Source organism: Dunckerocampus dactyliophorus, chromosome 1 (assembly GCF_027744805.1).
Source record: "Dunckerocampus dactyliophorus isolate RoL2022-P2 chromosome 1, RoL_Ddac_1.1, whole genome shotgun sequence".
Taxonomy (NCBI): Eukaryota; Metazoa; Chordata; class Actinopteri; order Syngnathiformes; family Syngnathidae; genus Dunckerocampus; species Dunckerocampus dactyliophorus.
Window position 1 is genome coordinate 45,432,633 of NC_072819.1, and position 17,060 is coordinate 45,449,692.

Sequence of the window (17,060 nt, forward strand, 5' to 3'; positions counted from 1 at the left end):
TTACAATTGTTACCTTTTCCTTGGTTGAGGTATTCAAAGAAGTCGTGACGTGTGAACTGAGGTTCATCCTGACTTCTGTTATGGGATGGTGGCACGTTGCCAGTTTTTTCCCCTCTTTGCATCTTCTTCAGAACCAAATGACTCGTGTTTAGGGAGTACAACCGGATATCTTTCACAAGCACCTGCAGCCTCTCTCCTTCAGACTGTTGGCCGGTGATGAAATTCTGGATAGTTATACTACCCAAGTGCCCAACCAGTAGTTCAGGGTGTCCAGGTTTACGAGGAATGGAGACGACTGGTGATTCAATGTTTACATTTAAGGTCAACTTTACAAAGAACGTATCCAAGGTGGACTCAGGTTCCTCCATGGAGATATCCTCCTCGTCCTCCATTGGATAAGTCCAACTTTGACTCTGAGTTCGACTTCTTCGCGAGGGTGTCTCAAAGAGTGAAAACATACCACTGTACTCGGCTGTCTTTGTGGCAAGAACTGTTGACACTTTTGTGGCAGCGCTTTTCAACATCGAGCGGAAATTGTCCTCCACCTCATTAGCAGAAAGACTCAGCTCCATCAAAAACTTGGCTGAGTGGTTGTAATGCAAGGATGCCATATGCAGATGTAATGTGCAGTCCCCTTGGGAATTCTCCTGAAGTTGGAAATTTAGAGCTTCTGAAGGAGAAAGTTCCTTGTCAGCAAGTAATGGTAGTCCTTCACAAGTTGAGGAGGTGTCTTCTACATTGCCAATGCTCACTACAAACTGGCTCCGGCCTCCTTCCTGGGTAAGGTCGACTAACTGCATGGCACCAAGTGAGCCGTTGATGTCCATTCGACTGCCTAACGAAACATTAACCTTGGTGCCGGTGATGCTAGCAGTGGCAATCTTCAAGCCTTTCTTTTCAGCACCCAAGACAGTACCCGTGGATACAGTTCGAAGGAGAAGAAGGTTAAGTCGGTGAATCTCTACAGTTAGCTCCTTGTTCTGATCATATGTTGACTGAAAAGTGCCGTCTTCTTCCTCAGTGTAGAGCTGTGCTGCAGGCTGCTGTAATGATGAAGTCCAGGGGTTTTCCTCCTTGGGAAAGGACTTCTGAAGGAACTTCAGGAGCTCCACCATGGTCTCGGGGTTTAGAATGATGTCCAAGTTGTTGACCTGCATGCTTATCACCTGAAGGGAACTGTCCAGATTCATGGAAGGACAATCTGAGCTAACAAATTGGTATTCAAGTTTAATCAGAGCCTCTTGATCTTTGAGAAAGGAACTCAGGCCAGACATTCTATCCGTGCGCAAGCCTGAAGAGGACTCATTGAGGTGGCTCTGATGCTCGGAAGACCGGCTGTCATATGACATTGGAGAAGATGGCTGGCTCTCTTGAAGACTGCCAGTGGGGATGTCGAAACTGAGATTTTTATGAGATGACACCAGAAGGTCGAAATCTGAGCCATAGGTTTGGAGAGTGTCCACGAGAAGGAGACCATGGACTGTAAGTGAGACCTCAGCATCATAAGGTCGCTTGACAAAATGAGCATTGGTGCCAAATACCTTAAGAACCGATATGTAGCGGCCATCACTCTCCACACCCAGCTGCATATAGTTGATGTTGAATTCAGCCAGTAGTAGGCGAGATTCCACCAGAACTTCCCTTGTATGCTGCTCTAATGTCATCACGCTTTGTGTCAAATTCTTAGCTGAACCTTGGATTTTCCAAGAACTGTCCTCTCTCTGAAAGATCTTTTCATGGCGGAGAGTAAGTGGGTCAGGAGACTTTGACCCCTTATCGTGGAGTTTGTCTCCATTCACAGCTGAACTGCTTAGCCTAGCCAGACAACTCCTCAAAGCAGTCATCTTCTCAAGGTTGATATGGACCTTGAGATCAGGCAGGGTTCCTGACAACACAGCACCTGGGAGCTGTGGATCTGAAGTGTAGCGCAGTCTCTGCTCCAGTTGCAACAACACATTAAATTTCTCCACCACATGAGTCGGACCCACTTCACTCTCTTGAAGGTTTTTCCAGTTGTCCTTGTAGCGACCAACCATTATCTGTAGATCCTTAAAGGACAAGGAGTATCTTTCATAAAGCTTCCTACTATAAGCCTTTGTACTTTCAGGTGAGCCAAGGCTGGGAAGTTCAGGACATTTTAGCCATTCTTTCAAAGGCATGTGAAGTTCAGGTGGAGACTCGGGTGGAGTAGCAAGGGGTGTCTGGTACTCTTCATCGCTTAGGTCTTCCCTTTGAGGTTGAGCAGTTTTGGAGTCTTTAGAGTCATCTTTTATAAAGTGAAAAAATGAAATGGATTATATAGAAACAGAAAAAAAAAACAAATGACTGTTTTTTACAGTACAGAGTGGAGCCTTGTTTTTTCAGGGTGTTTTTCGGTTTATGCCAAAATTTTGCGTGAATCCAACTGTGTCCATGATGTATTTTTATCATAAAAGATCCTTGTTAGCAGTCTATTTAGCTTGAAAATGAAAACCGGAACCAAAAGTCAGCTATGTTGCCCGTCTATGACATCATCACTGTTTGCCTGTGTCATTCTTTGCTAACTAACACAGTTACGCTTCAAGTCTCTGCTTTTCTGTTTATCACAGCTGGAAAATAAACCACAATGGAGCCAAAGAAAGTTTGACGTGCCAGCATTTTGAGAAAGAAGGTGAGAAACACTATTAAATTCGAGAAATAACATATATAATAGTAAAACACGAAGGTGGTGTCCGTGTGAACCTCTCTTCTCCTCCTGCCTTGCGGCTCGTCATCACCATCTTCAGTCCGTGTGGCTCTTCCATCCCCTCCTCCCTCCCTCCACTCATCACCGTGTTCACAATCAAGTCTTCAGTCAAGGTAAAATGTTCATTTTTCCCTTTCATTCATCATTTATATGTGCTTATATTCATTTTGAATTGTTTTCTGCACCTAAAACTCTAATAGAAAAACTATATTTAGTGTTTTGCACAATTATTTTTGGGTATCTGGAACAGATTGACCTTATTTCTTTTGGAAAAAATTGATACAGTTAGAGTACGTTTCGGTTTGAGTCGGATTACTGACACTAACAAAGGTTCCACTGTGTTTACATCACATTATTGTTGAATTTACCTTGAGAGTTCGTAAGCAGAATCCTGCCTAAATCCACGATAACTAACATTGGGTCTCCTGACTGGAAATCATCTGGAAAAATGACCTGTGGTGCACAAATGTCCAGCTTCATTGTCCAACGCTTACTGTTTTCCTACAAAGAAATGACAATAATATTTTAGTAATTTATTTGCCATTTGAGTCCCAACACTCACCAGTGAATCTGACTTACAATAAACTCTCCCACAAGAAGCTGATCAATAGTTTGGCGTATTTCGGCCTTTGTCTGCCTTTTTAACTTGTCATACTGCCTCCTGGCAGCCTCCGCCACTTTGAGCTCTAGTTCTGACTGATAGCCAAAACCTAGGAAGAAAAAAAATGCATTGACCAATACAGGACCATGGATAGATGCTTTGGATCACTTTACACCTGTTTCTTTAGGCCTGATCATACAGGCCTCCATCCCCACACCCACATCAGTCTGTTGGGGTGGGATGAGTTGAATATGAACTAAAATGTATGGAATTCAGGTAGCGCAGACTTACCAGAGGAATGAACTCGTCCTTTGTAGAAGAATTCTGTTACTTTTTTGATCGCTTGTGGGTTGTAGATAATGTTAAGTGGGCTAGTGTTCACCTCCAGTCGTCTTTCAAACTTAGACCTCGCAGGGTTACGCTCATAAAGCATTTCAAAGACTGGTGATGAAAAACACTCTGCATTGGATCCTGACAGTCCATAAGAGAAAATTATATAGTGACAAAAAAATTCTTAAGAAAAAAGATGGTGAAAATACAAATACACAAAACACTGGAGTACATGCACTCCACTTACTTTGTGTTTTATACAATCAAGGGTACATTATTGAATTTTACAAAAAATAACCTTACCTGAATTGCTGCTGGATTGCCCGGATGTCTGGTTGACAGCAATGACAACCTTGTCCTGCAAAACATAACATAATACAACACATTTATATTTAGACGTGCAGCTGCAATGCACCTTTGCAATACAAATAATGTGCTGCTGGGCTTCCTCCGTCGGTTATTGCTTACCAATTTCGGAGACACTAGTACAGGGAAGATGGTACCATGAGTTGTCAAGTCTCTGAGGAATAAACCCCCCAGTTTTACAGACAGGAGGGAAGACTCTGAGCGAGGCAAAGACTCCACAACCACCTTCACGCCTGAAGAGGAAACACCACATAAAATGTCCACTCCATCTATTTGTATTTGGTCGTATGTGTCCTTCCTGCTATTACAAAATAGCATTATTTTAGTTTACTTAAGTTCAAGGATAAACTGTTTTTATCAAACCATCTTTTTAATATGGCCATTTCATCCGTGACTTTTTAATTAGCTCTTGTGTGCTTTCACACACGGTCTCTCAAGCGGATTTTGTGCGGAAAGTATAACCCAGCCTTTAGAAGCAAAACAGAAGGTCTTCAAGGGGCTTCCCATGCTAATTAACACATGTGATGGCGGACGACACAAAAGGTAGCGATTGTTGGATTTTCAAAGTTCCTGTACTTGGTGAAAATATCTGTGTAGCAGACATTGTGTGTGTGTGTATTTTGCAAACAGCACATCAATAATGACTTCCACTGCAAATAATTTCACATTTAATTTAATTTCACATCACATTTAATTTCACGAAATTAAAGTTAATATCAGTCACTCAATGACACCATGATATTCATGTCAGGTTTTTGTGTCCTTTTTCCAATATCCAGGTTTAAATCATCCATCAAAAAAGACTAAACCTTATCCAAGATTAATTTTATCAATAATAAACCTCACTAATGCAACAATTACAGCCATGAAATTGCCATTTCACCTCCAACTAACAGTTTCAAAATATCCATAAAACAGAAGACCCTTGTCAAGATATCGGCAGGTTCAGAGACAGTGCCATATACAGTAAGCCCTAAAAATAGACTATGGAAAACCCTGTAAACAAGGCAAATACATTAAATTATAATTTAAAGGAGGACAATGAAAATTAAGATGTACTCATTCCTCTTTAAAACTGAACCTCACAACCTGCTAAACTTCAGAGATATCATCAGATGTCCCTGCACTACCTAGGACGTTCACTTCCTTGTGCTTAATCATTATGAGAAGAGACCAAAACATATCTCAGAATGTCATTTTGCTCTTACCTGAAACCTCTAGCTGGATGACTCCACTCTCGTGTAGGATCGCATCCCTACTGTCCTGGTGAAATAGAGTGACACCACCTTTCTCCAGCAAGAATTCCAGCCGGGCAAACAGGTAATCTCGCCTGGTAAATGTGTTCAGAGTCTGGGAGTCCTCCAATGGGTCAAACAAGTCATCTGTTTCTGCTGGAGAAATAAATTATCATCAGTCATGTTTATATTAAACTTTGTTCCGTTAGCAATAGCTATCTATTTTAATTATATTTTTTGAGCAACACCCAGATGGCTTTTTGGTCTTTTTTCCCCAATTTTGCTGTTTTTATAAATTGTCCAAATATTTCAACTTTTTTCGTGTACATTTTCTTCTCAAAACATGACATTATTCCCATATTTTGACCAAATTTTCCAGAAATTACAACTTTATTTTCTTTTGTTTGTTTCTCAGAATATTACGAATAAAAAAAATATTTAAAAATTCTTTATTATTTGAACTCTATGCTACTAAAATGACATTAATTTTCCTCACACTATTCTGATTTTATTCTTGTATAAAAGCAACTTTTTTTTCCTCGTTAGAATACGACTTTTTACTTAATGATTTGATTTTACTCTTGTAAAAGTGTGTGTGTGTGTGTGTGTGTGGAGGGGGGGGATATGTGAATATATATGTGAATATATTGTTTCACATATTCCGACTTAAAAAAAAGTAGTAATTTTTTCTTTAATATTTCAACAATGTACTATAATGATGTTATTTTTCCTCATAATATTACGACTTTATTCTCATAAAATTAAGACGTTTTCTCGTTAGATTACAACTGTTTTCTCCTAATATTTTGATTATATTCTTGTAAAATTGTTGCTGATTTTTCAAATTTTGCTGATGGTGTTTTTTTGTTTTCTTGTTAAATCAGATCTTTAGAATGTGCTGCGGGCAGATAAAAAAAAAAAAACAGCTGCAGGCCACAAATGGCCCCTGGGCCGCACTTTGGACACCCCTGACTAGACTAATCAATGACTGGTATCCAACATCACATTCCAAATAAGAGCTTGTATCTCACCCAGAATATCCCAGGAAGACGGACTGGGCAGAAGCACCTCAGGGCCTTTGTCTGGGTCCAAAGAATCTCCATACCAGCCACCCCAGCCAGGAAACCAAGACTGCAGGTACTGGATCATACCTGAACTCCCACTCTTGGGGATGGATGTCGTGGGTGAACAAGGCTGCTGCTCACTGCTGGGATCTCGTACATTCTGTGAGGAGACAAACCATATTAAATTTAAACATTTAAGAACGACATGTTTAAGAGAACACTAAATATATCATACTACATAACAGGTGGTCCCCGTTTTACCATGTTCGGAGTTTTGGCGTTTTGTATTAAAATGAATTAAAGACGTTAATTTTGGGCCGTAAACACAAGTGTCAATCAAGAACTACTTACAGTGGAAGAATACACTATGTGCAGCTCAAGCGCACCTACACTACTCTCGACAATGGACTGTCGCAACCGACATTAAGGATAAAGATTGCATTGTAACGTCTACCTGAACGTTGTGATGATGACAAGGAGGTGGTTGAGCAACAATCGCTTTATTACCAAAACAACTCCTCTCACACACACACAGTCAGAAATAATGTCACGTTCATGGCCCGTCGGAAACCACAAAAGTCTTTAACACTATACATAACTTCCAGGTCACTGCAGTATCCTCGAACATGTTAAACAATCTGCTCCGATGAATGAGACAATAATAACTAAGCAGTTTAGCAGTCTTATTATTGAGATTAATTATTTTTTATTACTTTTTATTGTTTCATTACTTTCTTAAAGTTTCATTGAATTCTTATATTTAGTGTTTTATTACTGTTTTTTATGTCTTTCATGTGTTCTGTGTACAGTGTGAGTGACTCAGGGGTTAATTTGCAGTAGCTACAATTTAGGCACAAGATACATCCATCCATCCATCCATCCATCTTCTATGTCGCTTATCCTAATTAGGGGCACGGGGGGGGGTATCCCCTCTCGCCTGAAGTCAGCCTATCCCACCTGACATCAGGCGAGAGGCGGGGTACACCCTGGACTGGTCGGGTGTAAGATCCAACATACACCACAACCCGACTTTCATCACAGTCTAGGAACGGAACTCGTACGTAACCCGAGGACTACTTGTGTATTACTATATAATGAGCACTCAATTCTTGAGTCAGTCATCCAATCTCACCTCAACAATCTCTTCGTGTTTTCGAAACCAGTCATGGACAATTTCTCTGAGACTCTGCAGTTCCTCCAAAGTCTGCTCCTCTTCTACTCGCTCAAGCTCACTCTAATTGACAAGGGCAGAAATGTACATGAAAATAAATAATACAGTTAAGCAGATACACACACACAAGGAATTTTGGAGTAGTGAGAGTACCATTCCTTACACTCAACTGCTAGTTTTATAGTATTCAATGTATGCTCGAAAGTCAATGGGATGTGCAATGTGTTTTTTTTTTTATCAAAAGATTTTCAGAGCAGAATGATTTCAAGATTGATATCACACTGTGTTATTCTTCCAGGCTGCGGCAGTGTGTACTGTACATGCTAGCATTACTGATCTATTCCAGTGTTAATGCTTTGTGATAGTTTAGTACCTCTTCCTGGGGACTTAATGGGACTCCTTTGAGTTTTCTGAAGTACAGGCTGGTGTAAGTCTGAACATCTCGTGCACGCTGGAGGGCAAAGGTCCAGCTTCCTCTACGCCTCTGTTCCCTGATCTCACTTAGGTTTGCCTGAATGGCAAATATCCACCATTGTTTGCAGCTTGGAAAAAAAGTCAGTCATTTTATTCCCATCAAATATCTGCATTGAAAAAAACTAACAAGCTGTTGTGGTGCCAAGCCTTTGCCATACACAGTCTTAACCCACATACATATTCATCGCTGTCTTACTTTCCAGAGATGGGGCAGTTGGGTCTCCATTTTCGGTAAAGCATCTCCCTTTCCCGGCGGTATAGTTCCTTGAGGAATGCCATGATCTGTTGATACTGGACCTGAGAAAACACATATGCAATCGCAGTTAACAAGCTGAAGCAATATCTTTTAATATGAGCTCACTATCATAAAAGGCAGTGGAAAAACTAATGTTACAGGAATAATAAGCTGCAAATTTCAAGTAAAAATTCTCTGACTTGAGCAACGTTGTACTGATGGATGAAAACTGACAGTATTAAGAGATCCTTTTTGTTTGTCATCTTACACCTCTTTTGCATCGGAGGTGTTAAAATGTGCAAGTATGGAAATTGATGACAGCAGTAGCTTAATCATACAGACCTGAGATAAGCGTATGGACATGGTCTCCAGCTGAACATGGCCTTCAATCCGTGGGGTGTGTCGGAACCTCAGTGGTTCCTTGGAAGCATTTCTTCTGAGCAATACGGAGGCACACACTGGTTCAAAGATATACTGATGCTTCCACGTCTTCATGCATTGAGTCATTGCCTCCTGTACGTTCCAAAAACAACAAAAGCATTGTGAAGAAATGGAAATATATTGTTCTTCAATACAAGCCAAATTGCACGAATTCTTAGCAAAATCTTAAAAACAGTAAGTAAAACTGGAAATTCATTGTCGTAGACAGCCACAATGTATCCCACCAGGTAACCCACAATTATTTATGATATTGTATACTTTATGTACAGTGGTGTGAAAAAGTGTTTGTCCCCTTGCTGTTTTATAATTTTTTTGCATGTTTGTCACACTTAAATGTTTCAGATCATTAAACTAAATTACATATTAGTCAATGACAACACAACAAAAAAACCTACATGGCCCTTTATGAAAAAGTGATTGCCCCCTTCTGGAAAAGGTTATAAAGCCATTTCTACAGCTTCGGGACTCCAGCAAACCACAGTGAGAGCCATTATCCACAAATGGTGAAATTTGTGAGATGCTGTGGCATGACCTTAAAAAGGCGCTTCATGCTCAAAAACCTCCAAAGTGGCTGAATTACAACAACTCCGCAAAGATGAGTGGCCAAAATTCCTCCACAGCGCGGCAAGAGACTCACTGCAAGTTATCGCAAATGCGTGACTGAGTTGTTGCTGCTAAGGGTGGCCCAACCAGTTATTAGGTTTGGGGGGCAATCACTTTCTCACACAGGGCCATGTAGGTTTGGCTTTTTTTTTTTCCTCGTTAATAATAAAAAGTTTCATTTAAAAACTGCTTTTTGTGTTCAGCTGTGTTGTCATTGACTAATATTTCAATAGGTTTTATGATCTGAAACATTTAAGTGTGACAAACACGTAAAAATATAAGAAATCAGGAAGGGGGCAAACACTTTTTCACACCACTGTATAGCTACCATTAAGTTGTTCAAAACAATCAGGTCCCAATAATAACCTTAGCTGAAATTAAACCGGTAACTACCTTTTGAATGACACTGACTCTTTTATATATTAATATTATTATATAATAATTAGCATTATTAGTCATCATTATTAATATTGTTGTTGGTAAAGATATACATTTAAAAGAGTTACTTTATTTTTTTATTGTCATTGTCATTTTTTCCCCCCACAGCCACCAACATGTTCAGTCTTGGGTGAGGTTTGCACTCCACTATGTGCTCTTGTTAACTCTACTGTTAGCTGTTTTCCATCTAGTAAAGGCTAAGAATAAGCAGTGATCTGAGAACTCCAAAGAGACAGAAACAGAGACAGGTTGGTGTAAAGCTGCTGAGTGACTAAACCTTAATCCCTGGCATGCTGCCAAGCAAAGCCAACCCACTCTAACACCAAAACCTCTCATGACAGGATTGTGGATTCAAATCAAAAGGAGGACTGTGGCTGTCTGGTAGTGAAGGGTTTCAGACTTTGCGTCTAATTTATGAAATCTGACCTGGATCTGATTAACAGGGAGTTTTGCCAGCATTTCACATTCTGTATCCCAGTAGACCCGGAAATCATCGATCTCCAGCTGCTTCTGTCGAAAAGGATTCCAGGCCTAAAGAAAGGAAAAATCCGTATTATTTCTGATGTGTACGTCATTACTTTTGTGAAGTAAACCAGTCCGTCCAGTCGACAAGTATCAGTAGCGGATGCAGCAGACCAGATGACCTGAGAAGTTAATTAAATTGCCAACATAAGGCTCCTCGTTGAATACGGTCGGCCCTCGCTACATCGCAGTTCGAACATTGTGCCCTCTCTCTATCACGTTTTTCAAAAATTAACTAATTAATAAATGATCGGTGTTTCGTGGTTGAATAAAAGAATTATGCATATTTCAGCAAATTGTACATATTCATGGCCTAAATTTAGCATTTTCAAGCATAAAAATGGCTAACTGAACGAAAATACAAATATAATGTATTCAGAACACGTGATATCAAGTGTAACACAGTATCTGTGACTTGTGTCCGCCTTTAAGAAAGGGTGCCTGGGAAGTGACGTCAAGCTAGCTACAGTTGACTCTAGCTACATGCTAGCAGCAGGTTAGCAGTGTAGAGAGTGGCCGATGGCAGCAGCTTTTGTGTGAATGTTCACTGCATATGTGTTCTCTGCTTGTTAATAAAGATGATATTTCCTTTACATTGTATGTCATGTATATGTATTATTTACTATACAGTGGAACTTTAGTTAGGGTTATTATTCCATTCCAGAAGGTCAGACTCAAACATAATACATTTTTCCCATAAGAAATAATGTAAATCCAATAAATCCATTTGAGAAAGCCAAAATGTTAACACAAAACACTTTCTTATTAGTTTTAGAATGATTGTTTTACATGCAGAAAACAATTTCAAATGCATATAAATGACGAATGAACGGGATAAATGAACATTAAACATTACTTTTACCTTCACTGAATACGTGACTGTGAACGAGATGCACACGGACACCACCTTTGTGTTTTGTTATGAGTTATTTCTTGAATTCAACAGTGTTTCTCGCCTTCTTTATTAAAGTTCTGACACTTGCAACTTTATTTGGCACCAATGTGGATTATTTTGCAGCCATGATCAAAAGAAAAGCAGAGACTTGTGGTGTAACTGTTTGTTAGCAAAGAACTACAGAGTCGACCACTGATGACATCATAGACAGGCCGACGGAGCTAACTACAGGTTACTGTTTCCATTTTATTAGCAAGATAACAGGCTGCTAAAAACAGCGTTTTGAGATAAAAATACGTTACGACCACAGTTGGACTCACGCAGTGTCATGACAAGTCGCGCACCATATTCACAGTCTTTATAAGATTCACACTATAAAGGGTCAGGTTTCAAGTCAAATACTTGCCGTGTCTTTGGAAGGATTCTGAGCAGAAATGTTGTTGATGCATACTCCGAAGGAGAATGGCTTATCAGGAGTGCAGGTGTCATCCTCGAACCTCAGGTGCACATCTTGGATGTTGAGCTAAAAAAAATTAATCAGAAAATCGGGGCGTCATTGAGGGTTTACCCACTCTAGATTACAAATAACACGGGCAGCAAATGTGCTTGTTAGTTTAGCCTATAGCAGGTCGCAGGATGTTACTGAAACACCTAAATAAATACCAGGGACAAAACAGGGACTCCTCAAGGATGCATGTTCAGTCCTCTGCTCCTTAAAGAAAAGGATTCAAAACTACATCGCAGTAAGAAAACAAAAAAATTTCATGTGAGGAAGAAAAGTACGATTTCATTCATTTCTGGAGATCACAGGTGCAGACTCAACTTTTCCTTTTGCTAATATACAATTCAGCAAAAATAAAAAATGTTTTGTGACGGCAGTGTAAGAGGTACAATGAAACAAATCAGGAAATGCAAACTTTAAATGAAAAATGCATGTCTTGTCTGTCTAAGCCAGATTTAAAGAGACTAATCTATGCCTTTGTCTCCAGCAGGCTAGACTACTGCGACGGCCTTCTCACCCGGCTCTCTAAACGAGCAGTAAATCAGCTGCAGTACATCCAGAATGCTGCTGTTCGAGTTCTAACTAGAACCAGGAAATATGACCGTATTAGTTCAGTACTCAGGTCTCTGCACTGGCTTCCTGTTGCTCAGAGAATAGACTTTAAAACAGCTCTGCTTGTGTACAAGTCTTTTCATGGTCTTGCGCCAAAGTACTTCTCTGACATGTTAGAGCCACATCAACCATCTCGAGCTCTTTTATGTTTTTATGGAATGATTTTATGAAGTGATTTTACCCTTCTTTTCTGTAAAGCACTTTGAATTACCTTATGTATAGATTGTGCTCTATAAATTAACTACATAACTATATATTTGGAGTTCTTACCTCAATGTTTTCCACAATTCTTGTAACCACTGATGCAGTGACTGAGTACCAGTAAGACTCTCCTCTTTGTTCACACTCACTCTGAGGGCAGAACAAAAATATATCATACATGCACATAAAGAGTATCATACAAACACGACAAATGTGAATCCTTACTAGAAAACAGAAAACTAGAAAACAAATAAATATAACGTACGTAACATAATCATGAATGGCATTTTTATCATTGCCTGATTACACAAATCACATCTTATGTTAAATCCGGATCACCTTACTTTGAATTTGTCTTCAAGAGTCTTGAGGAGATATTTCTTGCGCTCCCTCTGCTCCTCTTTCTCTTTCTCGTCATCGTACTCCTGCAGCTGGGCAGGACCGATGATGAGGTTGAGCTGGGACATGGAGATGACCCATGGGTCGCTGTGGGGCCGGTAGAATGGGATCTGGAGAGTAATCTTTCCAATGAAGCCTGGAGCAAATGCAACACGGGCTGTTTTAGAATTCTAATAATGTGCAGTAGAAAAAAAGAGTATAAGGTACTCCACTGTTTAGTCATGTCTCGCTGCAGTCCAAAAGTCTGTTACTGTAGGTGATTTGGAAGAGCGACTCACCCATTTTACGCACTAAAGGCCGCATGTTAGCAGGGAGAATGCGCGGTAAGGGGAGCTTGTGGTGTTAGCTTGAGCTTAGCTCGTATTCCTCCACGACTTCCTCGCCTTTGTTTACATTCTCAACACCGCTTGCGAGCACTTCTGCCCGACTGGGTGGTGTGTGTAGACTACGATACACTGGAGAGCTCAGGGACGAGTTACGATCGATGAAAAAACGTTGGTGCTGTGAAATCAAATATCCAAACGCTCTTATTAAGTATAAGAGATTAAACCTGACCCGATATGAGCAAAATAATACCGTAATTTACGGTGTATAAGCTGAAAAACGTACAACCCTGCACCTCATAAAGCGGTGCGGCTAATTTGTGGCTAAGTTCTTATCGCGTGACATCTCCTTTACTTCAGAACTACTACTAATTGTTTAAATACGGTGCAGCTCGCGAGTCAGTGAGGAAACGGTAGCTCTTTCTTTGGCAGGAGCCAACCACGATCTATCAGTGCACTCACAACAAGCTTGTCAACCTATTGGACATTGCAGGAGGTCATTATATATACTGTATAACAGGATAATATAACAGTCTGACTCACGGTGTCATCTTACAAAGAACACTTAACTCATCACACAGCAACTTAACACTTAAAAGGTGTACCTGAGAAATGTACAAACATCTATCAATATGAATTTCCATCCATCCATCCATTTTCTATGCTTCTTTTCCTCAAATTAAATGCTTTGCCCAGATGAAATGCATTATGGGAAAACTTTAAAATGTTGGTGGGTTTTAACTCGTATTTGTACATGTTTGCATATTTACTAGGTATAGCTTTTGGGTTATTAAGTTGCTGTGTGATGAGTTTTGTAGTCTTTGTATTATATTGAGTAATGACCTCCTGCAATTTCCAATTGGTTGACAAGCACTTCATGAGTTTTTTCATAGCTCATGATTGGCTCCTGTCAAATAAAGAACTGCCTGGTCCTCGCAGACTCGTGCGCGCCACAATATGACATTTTATGACGTGGACATGTGCGGTTTATAATCCAGTGTGGCTTATATATGTACAAATCTCTTTTTTCCTCTAAATTTAGTGGATTTCCCTGCTATGGGATAAATAAAGTACAAATACAAATTTTGTGGGTGCGGTTTATGGGTCACGTGGGTTTTCAATTCTTATTTACACAAATTAGGCTGAATTTGTATCAAAATAGGCTATTTATCACAAAAACAGATACATTCAATGTAAAAACTGTATGCTGTATGTAGTCAAAATGCTACAGTCTTGATCACAAGACATTTTCATTTGATGCAACAAATCAGACTTCTCCAAAACAAATCGTCGACTCCATGTCAGAAAAGTACTTTCAAACTAACAAATCAGAGGCAGCCTGGCGTCTTGAGAAGGATTTTGTTTTGACCATAAAAGTTCCAAAGTGTGAAAATACTGTAAATACATCTGTTTTCCAATTGCATCCCAAGCAAAACTTAACATGCCGGTGTCCACAAAGTAAAGCAAGTTGATTAGTTATATATTTATTGAATTATTAACACACATTTTGTCATTGTCGCCCCACCCCTTGGTGCCTGCGTAGCAACCTTTGAACAGGAGCCTCACCTGCTTTGACTTCAAAAGGCAGATCAAACTCTTTGAGTGCATCTTTCCTCAGAGGCAGGTTCTCCAATTCAACTGCACCTGAAGAACAGGAATTACAATCGCATTATATTACAGAATAAAAGTTCATTTGTAGTTCTTGTGCTTGTCATGTTTTTTTTACTCACTCTTTGCAAATGTGTCATGGCCAATTATGCAAATAGCTGTGGTCGTTTCCCCCCGCCCACCCCCAAAAATGTAAAAAACGCTGCACATTGTGTCAACAAAGAAATATTTCTTATGAATAGTAAACATCATAAAGGCACATCATACATGAGTTTGTTGTCAACTGAACAAAGGGGCATGATACAATTGTCAACACACACATGAAGCACATCTGTATTAGTTAAATTGAGTTGGTCATTTTACATACATACCCGCTAACCACTGTCATGGTTAAATGTGCATAAATCTACACGGGAAATGTCCCAAGTTCCAAATGTACTGTATGAACACTAATTTTCATACATAGGAGAAGAGAGTTGGAAAAAAATTAAAAGCACACAATGTAATTGTTGTAAAACAATCAACAACAATCTGTAATTACCTTTGAGGAGGGCAATGGAGAGCTGATCTGTGTTCAAGTTGCTGACATATTTTCCCAAGTATGTGTTTAGCACCCAGGCGACAAGGCCCTCCAACATCCTGTTGGTTCAGGGATGCCGCTATTCCCCAAAATGTGGCTGTAGACAAAAGCACGGCTCTCTGGGGGAAGGCGCTCAGTGTCTAATAAGCAGAAGGCAAAACGTACATGACAACGTTGTTAGATATTATACTGTCCATTAGGGATTTTCTTGCTTAGAATTGATACAATTCTCACACACATCTGCCATTCTGCATGGGAGGTCCCGAAAGGACTTTTTCAATGGAAACTAGAAAAGCACGCGTCATAGTTCCCCCCATTTTGTGATTTACACCATAAATATTAGTCCTACATTTATTTTATCTACATATTTAGATTGCTAATGTTAAACATTAGCATGCTAACACCTAGCATAATAGTGGTGTTTATATAAGTACCTTGCTATCAAAATGGCTAAAAATGCTACTATGCTAATGTTAGCATGCTAGCAATGTTAACATTCTAACGTTAGCATGCTAACACATAGGATAATAGTGCTAAGTGTTCATATGCTGTATGTGTCTCGCTATAAAAATGGTTACAAATGCTACTATGATCATGTTAGCATGCTAGCAATGGCATGCGAACACTTGTTAGTGCTAAGAAGTGCGAAAATGAAAACATTCTTAAATATTAATGTTTATCATCTACTAACTTAGTAGATGAAAAACATTCAAATTTAAAATAGTTTTTTTTGGGGGGGGGCGGTATATGAACATGGCTATGTAACTAACTGCTGCACACATGTAAGACCTTGTGTTGAGGTGAGAATAAAACTTTTGTCAGTGCAGTACCAGGATGTGGATGGCCCCAATTAGTGGGTTTGCCTTGGGCCCCCACATGACTAAATACGCCCCTGTACACATTACACCCTTGAAATAAACTATAAACCTACATAATAACAAATTAACGTATTGGCTCCGAGTCTCTTGAAAGTTAGTCACTGCCAAGCCGCTTGCATTGGATAACAATGTGATGAAACTCACCCCCAGAGACATTTGTTGCTTTTCATCGATCACTCCTTCGCTGGGTCCATGTTGATGCCGCTGACAGAAGGTGACGCCGTCTTGTCGCACGAAACCAAGACGGGACTACAGCGACAGACCGTGTTCTATAAACAACAAGTCATGAACATGAAGAGAAGCTAAACCTGGATATATTTAAAATACAAGTACAACATACAGAAATATCAGGCAACTTCAAACTCAAGGTGGCTGTGGAAAGGGCAAGGTTGCAGTCCACTAAGCTAACCAACAAGCTAAAACTAGCCTAAGGAAACTGTCGGCTGTCGACTGCCTATACCAAACATCAGAAAAACAACATAAATTACAAACCAAAACGCGTACGTTTTCTTGGAAAACACAACTATTCCACGCCCACTAAATGCGCCATCGTTGTATCCTTTATAATGTTTGAGATTTGTGTCGCATGATCTGAAAACCACTGGACTTCCAACTCTTATTTCCCGTCACGTGATCAAAACAAACCATCTCTCCTTCTTCTTCGACGCGTGCGTCTGGCTTCTTCTTCGACTGTTTCATCATATACAAGCTAACTGGAAAGCTAAATATTTTTGAGAGACGGGGTTTAAATACCGAGGCAACTTAAAAAATGATTCAAGACATTGTTAACATCCAAACACAATGTATTTTATTTGTCCATTTTCGTACTTATTTTGGTGTAAGTGCAAGAGATGGAA

At 39.8% G+C, this 17,060-nt stretch overlaps 1 protein-coding gene across 5 annotated transcripts in view; it reads right to left on the bottom strand.

The window, feature by feature from the left end:
• The window catches only part of vps13d (vacuolar protein sorting 13 homolog D), a 53,869-nt gene extending 37,021 nt beyond the window's left edge, over nt 1–16,848 (bottom strand). For 2 of the 5 annotated variants that reach the window (XM_054773870.1, XM_054773841.1), the window contains exons 1-20: nt 16,544–16,827; nt 16,348–16,472; nt 15,287–15,465; nt 14,704–14,781; nt 12,760–12,950; nt 12,485–12,565; nt 11,507–11,623; nt 10,110–10,214; nt 8,544–8,714; nt 8,163–8,263; nt 7,866–8,034; nt 7,454–7,555; nt 6,289–6,481; nt 5,231–5,413; nt 4,125–4,255; nt 3,960–4,014; nt 3,618–3,797; nt 3,305–3,435; nt 3,094–3,226; nt 14–2,266 (exon numbers count right to left, since the gene is read on the bottom strand). In XM_054773870.1, coding sequence (XP_054629845.1) covers nt 14–2,266; nt 3,094–3,226; nt 3,305–3,435; nt 3,618–3,797; nt 3,960–4,014; nt 4,125–4,255; nt 5,231–5,413; nt 6,289–6,481; nt 7,454–7,555; nt 7,866–8,034; nt 8,163–8,263; nt 8,544–8,714; nt 10,110–10,214; nt 11,507–11,623; nt 12,485–12,565; nt 12,760–12,950; nt 14,704–14,781; nt 15,287–15,383 — 4,471 coding nt within the window. In that variant the 5' untranslated portion in view covers nt 15,384–15,465; nt 16,348–16,472; nt 16,544–16,827. Of the gene's footprint in view, nt 1–13; nt 2,267–3,093; nt 3,227–3,304; nt 3,436–3,617; nt 3,798–3,959; nt 4,015–4,124; nt 4,256–5,230; nt 5,414–6,288; nt 6,482–7,453; nt 7,556–7,865; nt 8,035–8,162; nt 8,264–8,543; nt 8,715–10,109; nt 10,215–11,506; nt 11,624–12,484; nt 12,566–12,759; nt 12,951–14,703; nt 14,782–15,286; nt 15,466–16,347; nt 16,473–16,543 lie in introns of all 5 variants that reach the window. The other 3 variants (XM_054773850.1, XM_054773860.1, XM_054773879.1) reach the window with 3 other exon arrangements.
• Between the last annotated feature and the right edge of the window lie 212 nt (nt 16,849–17,060).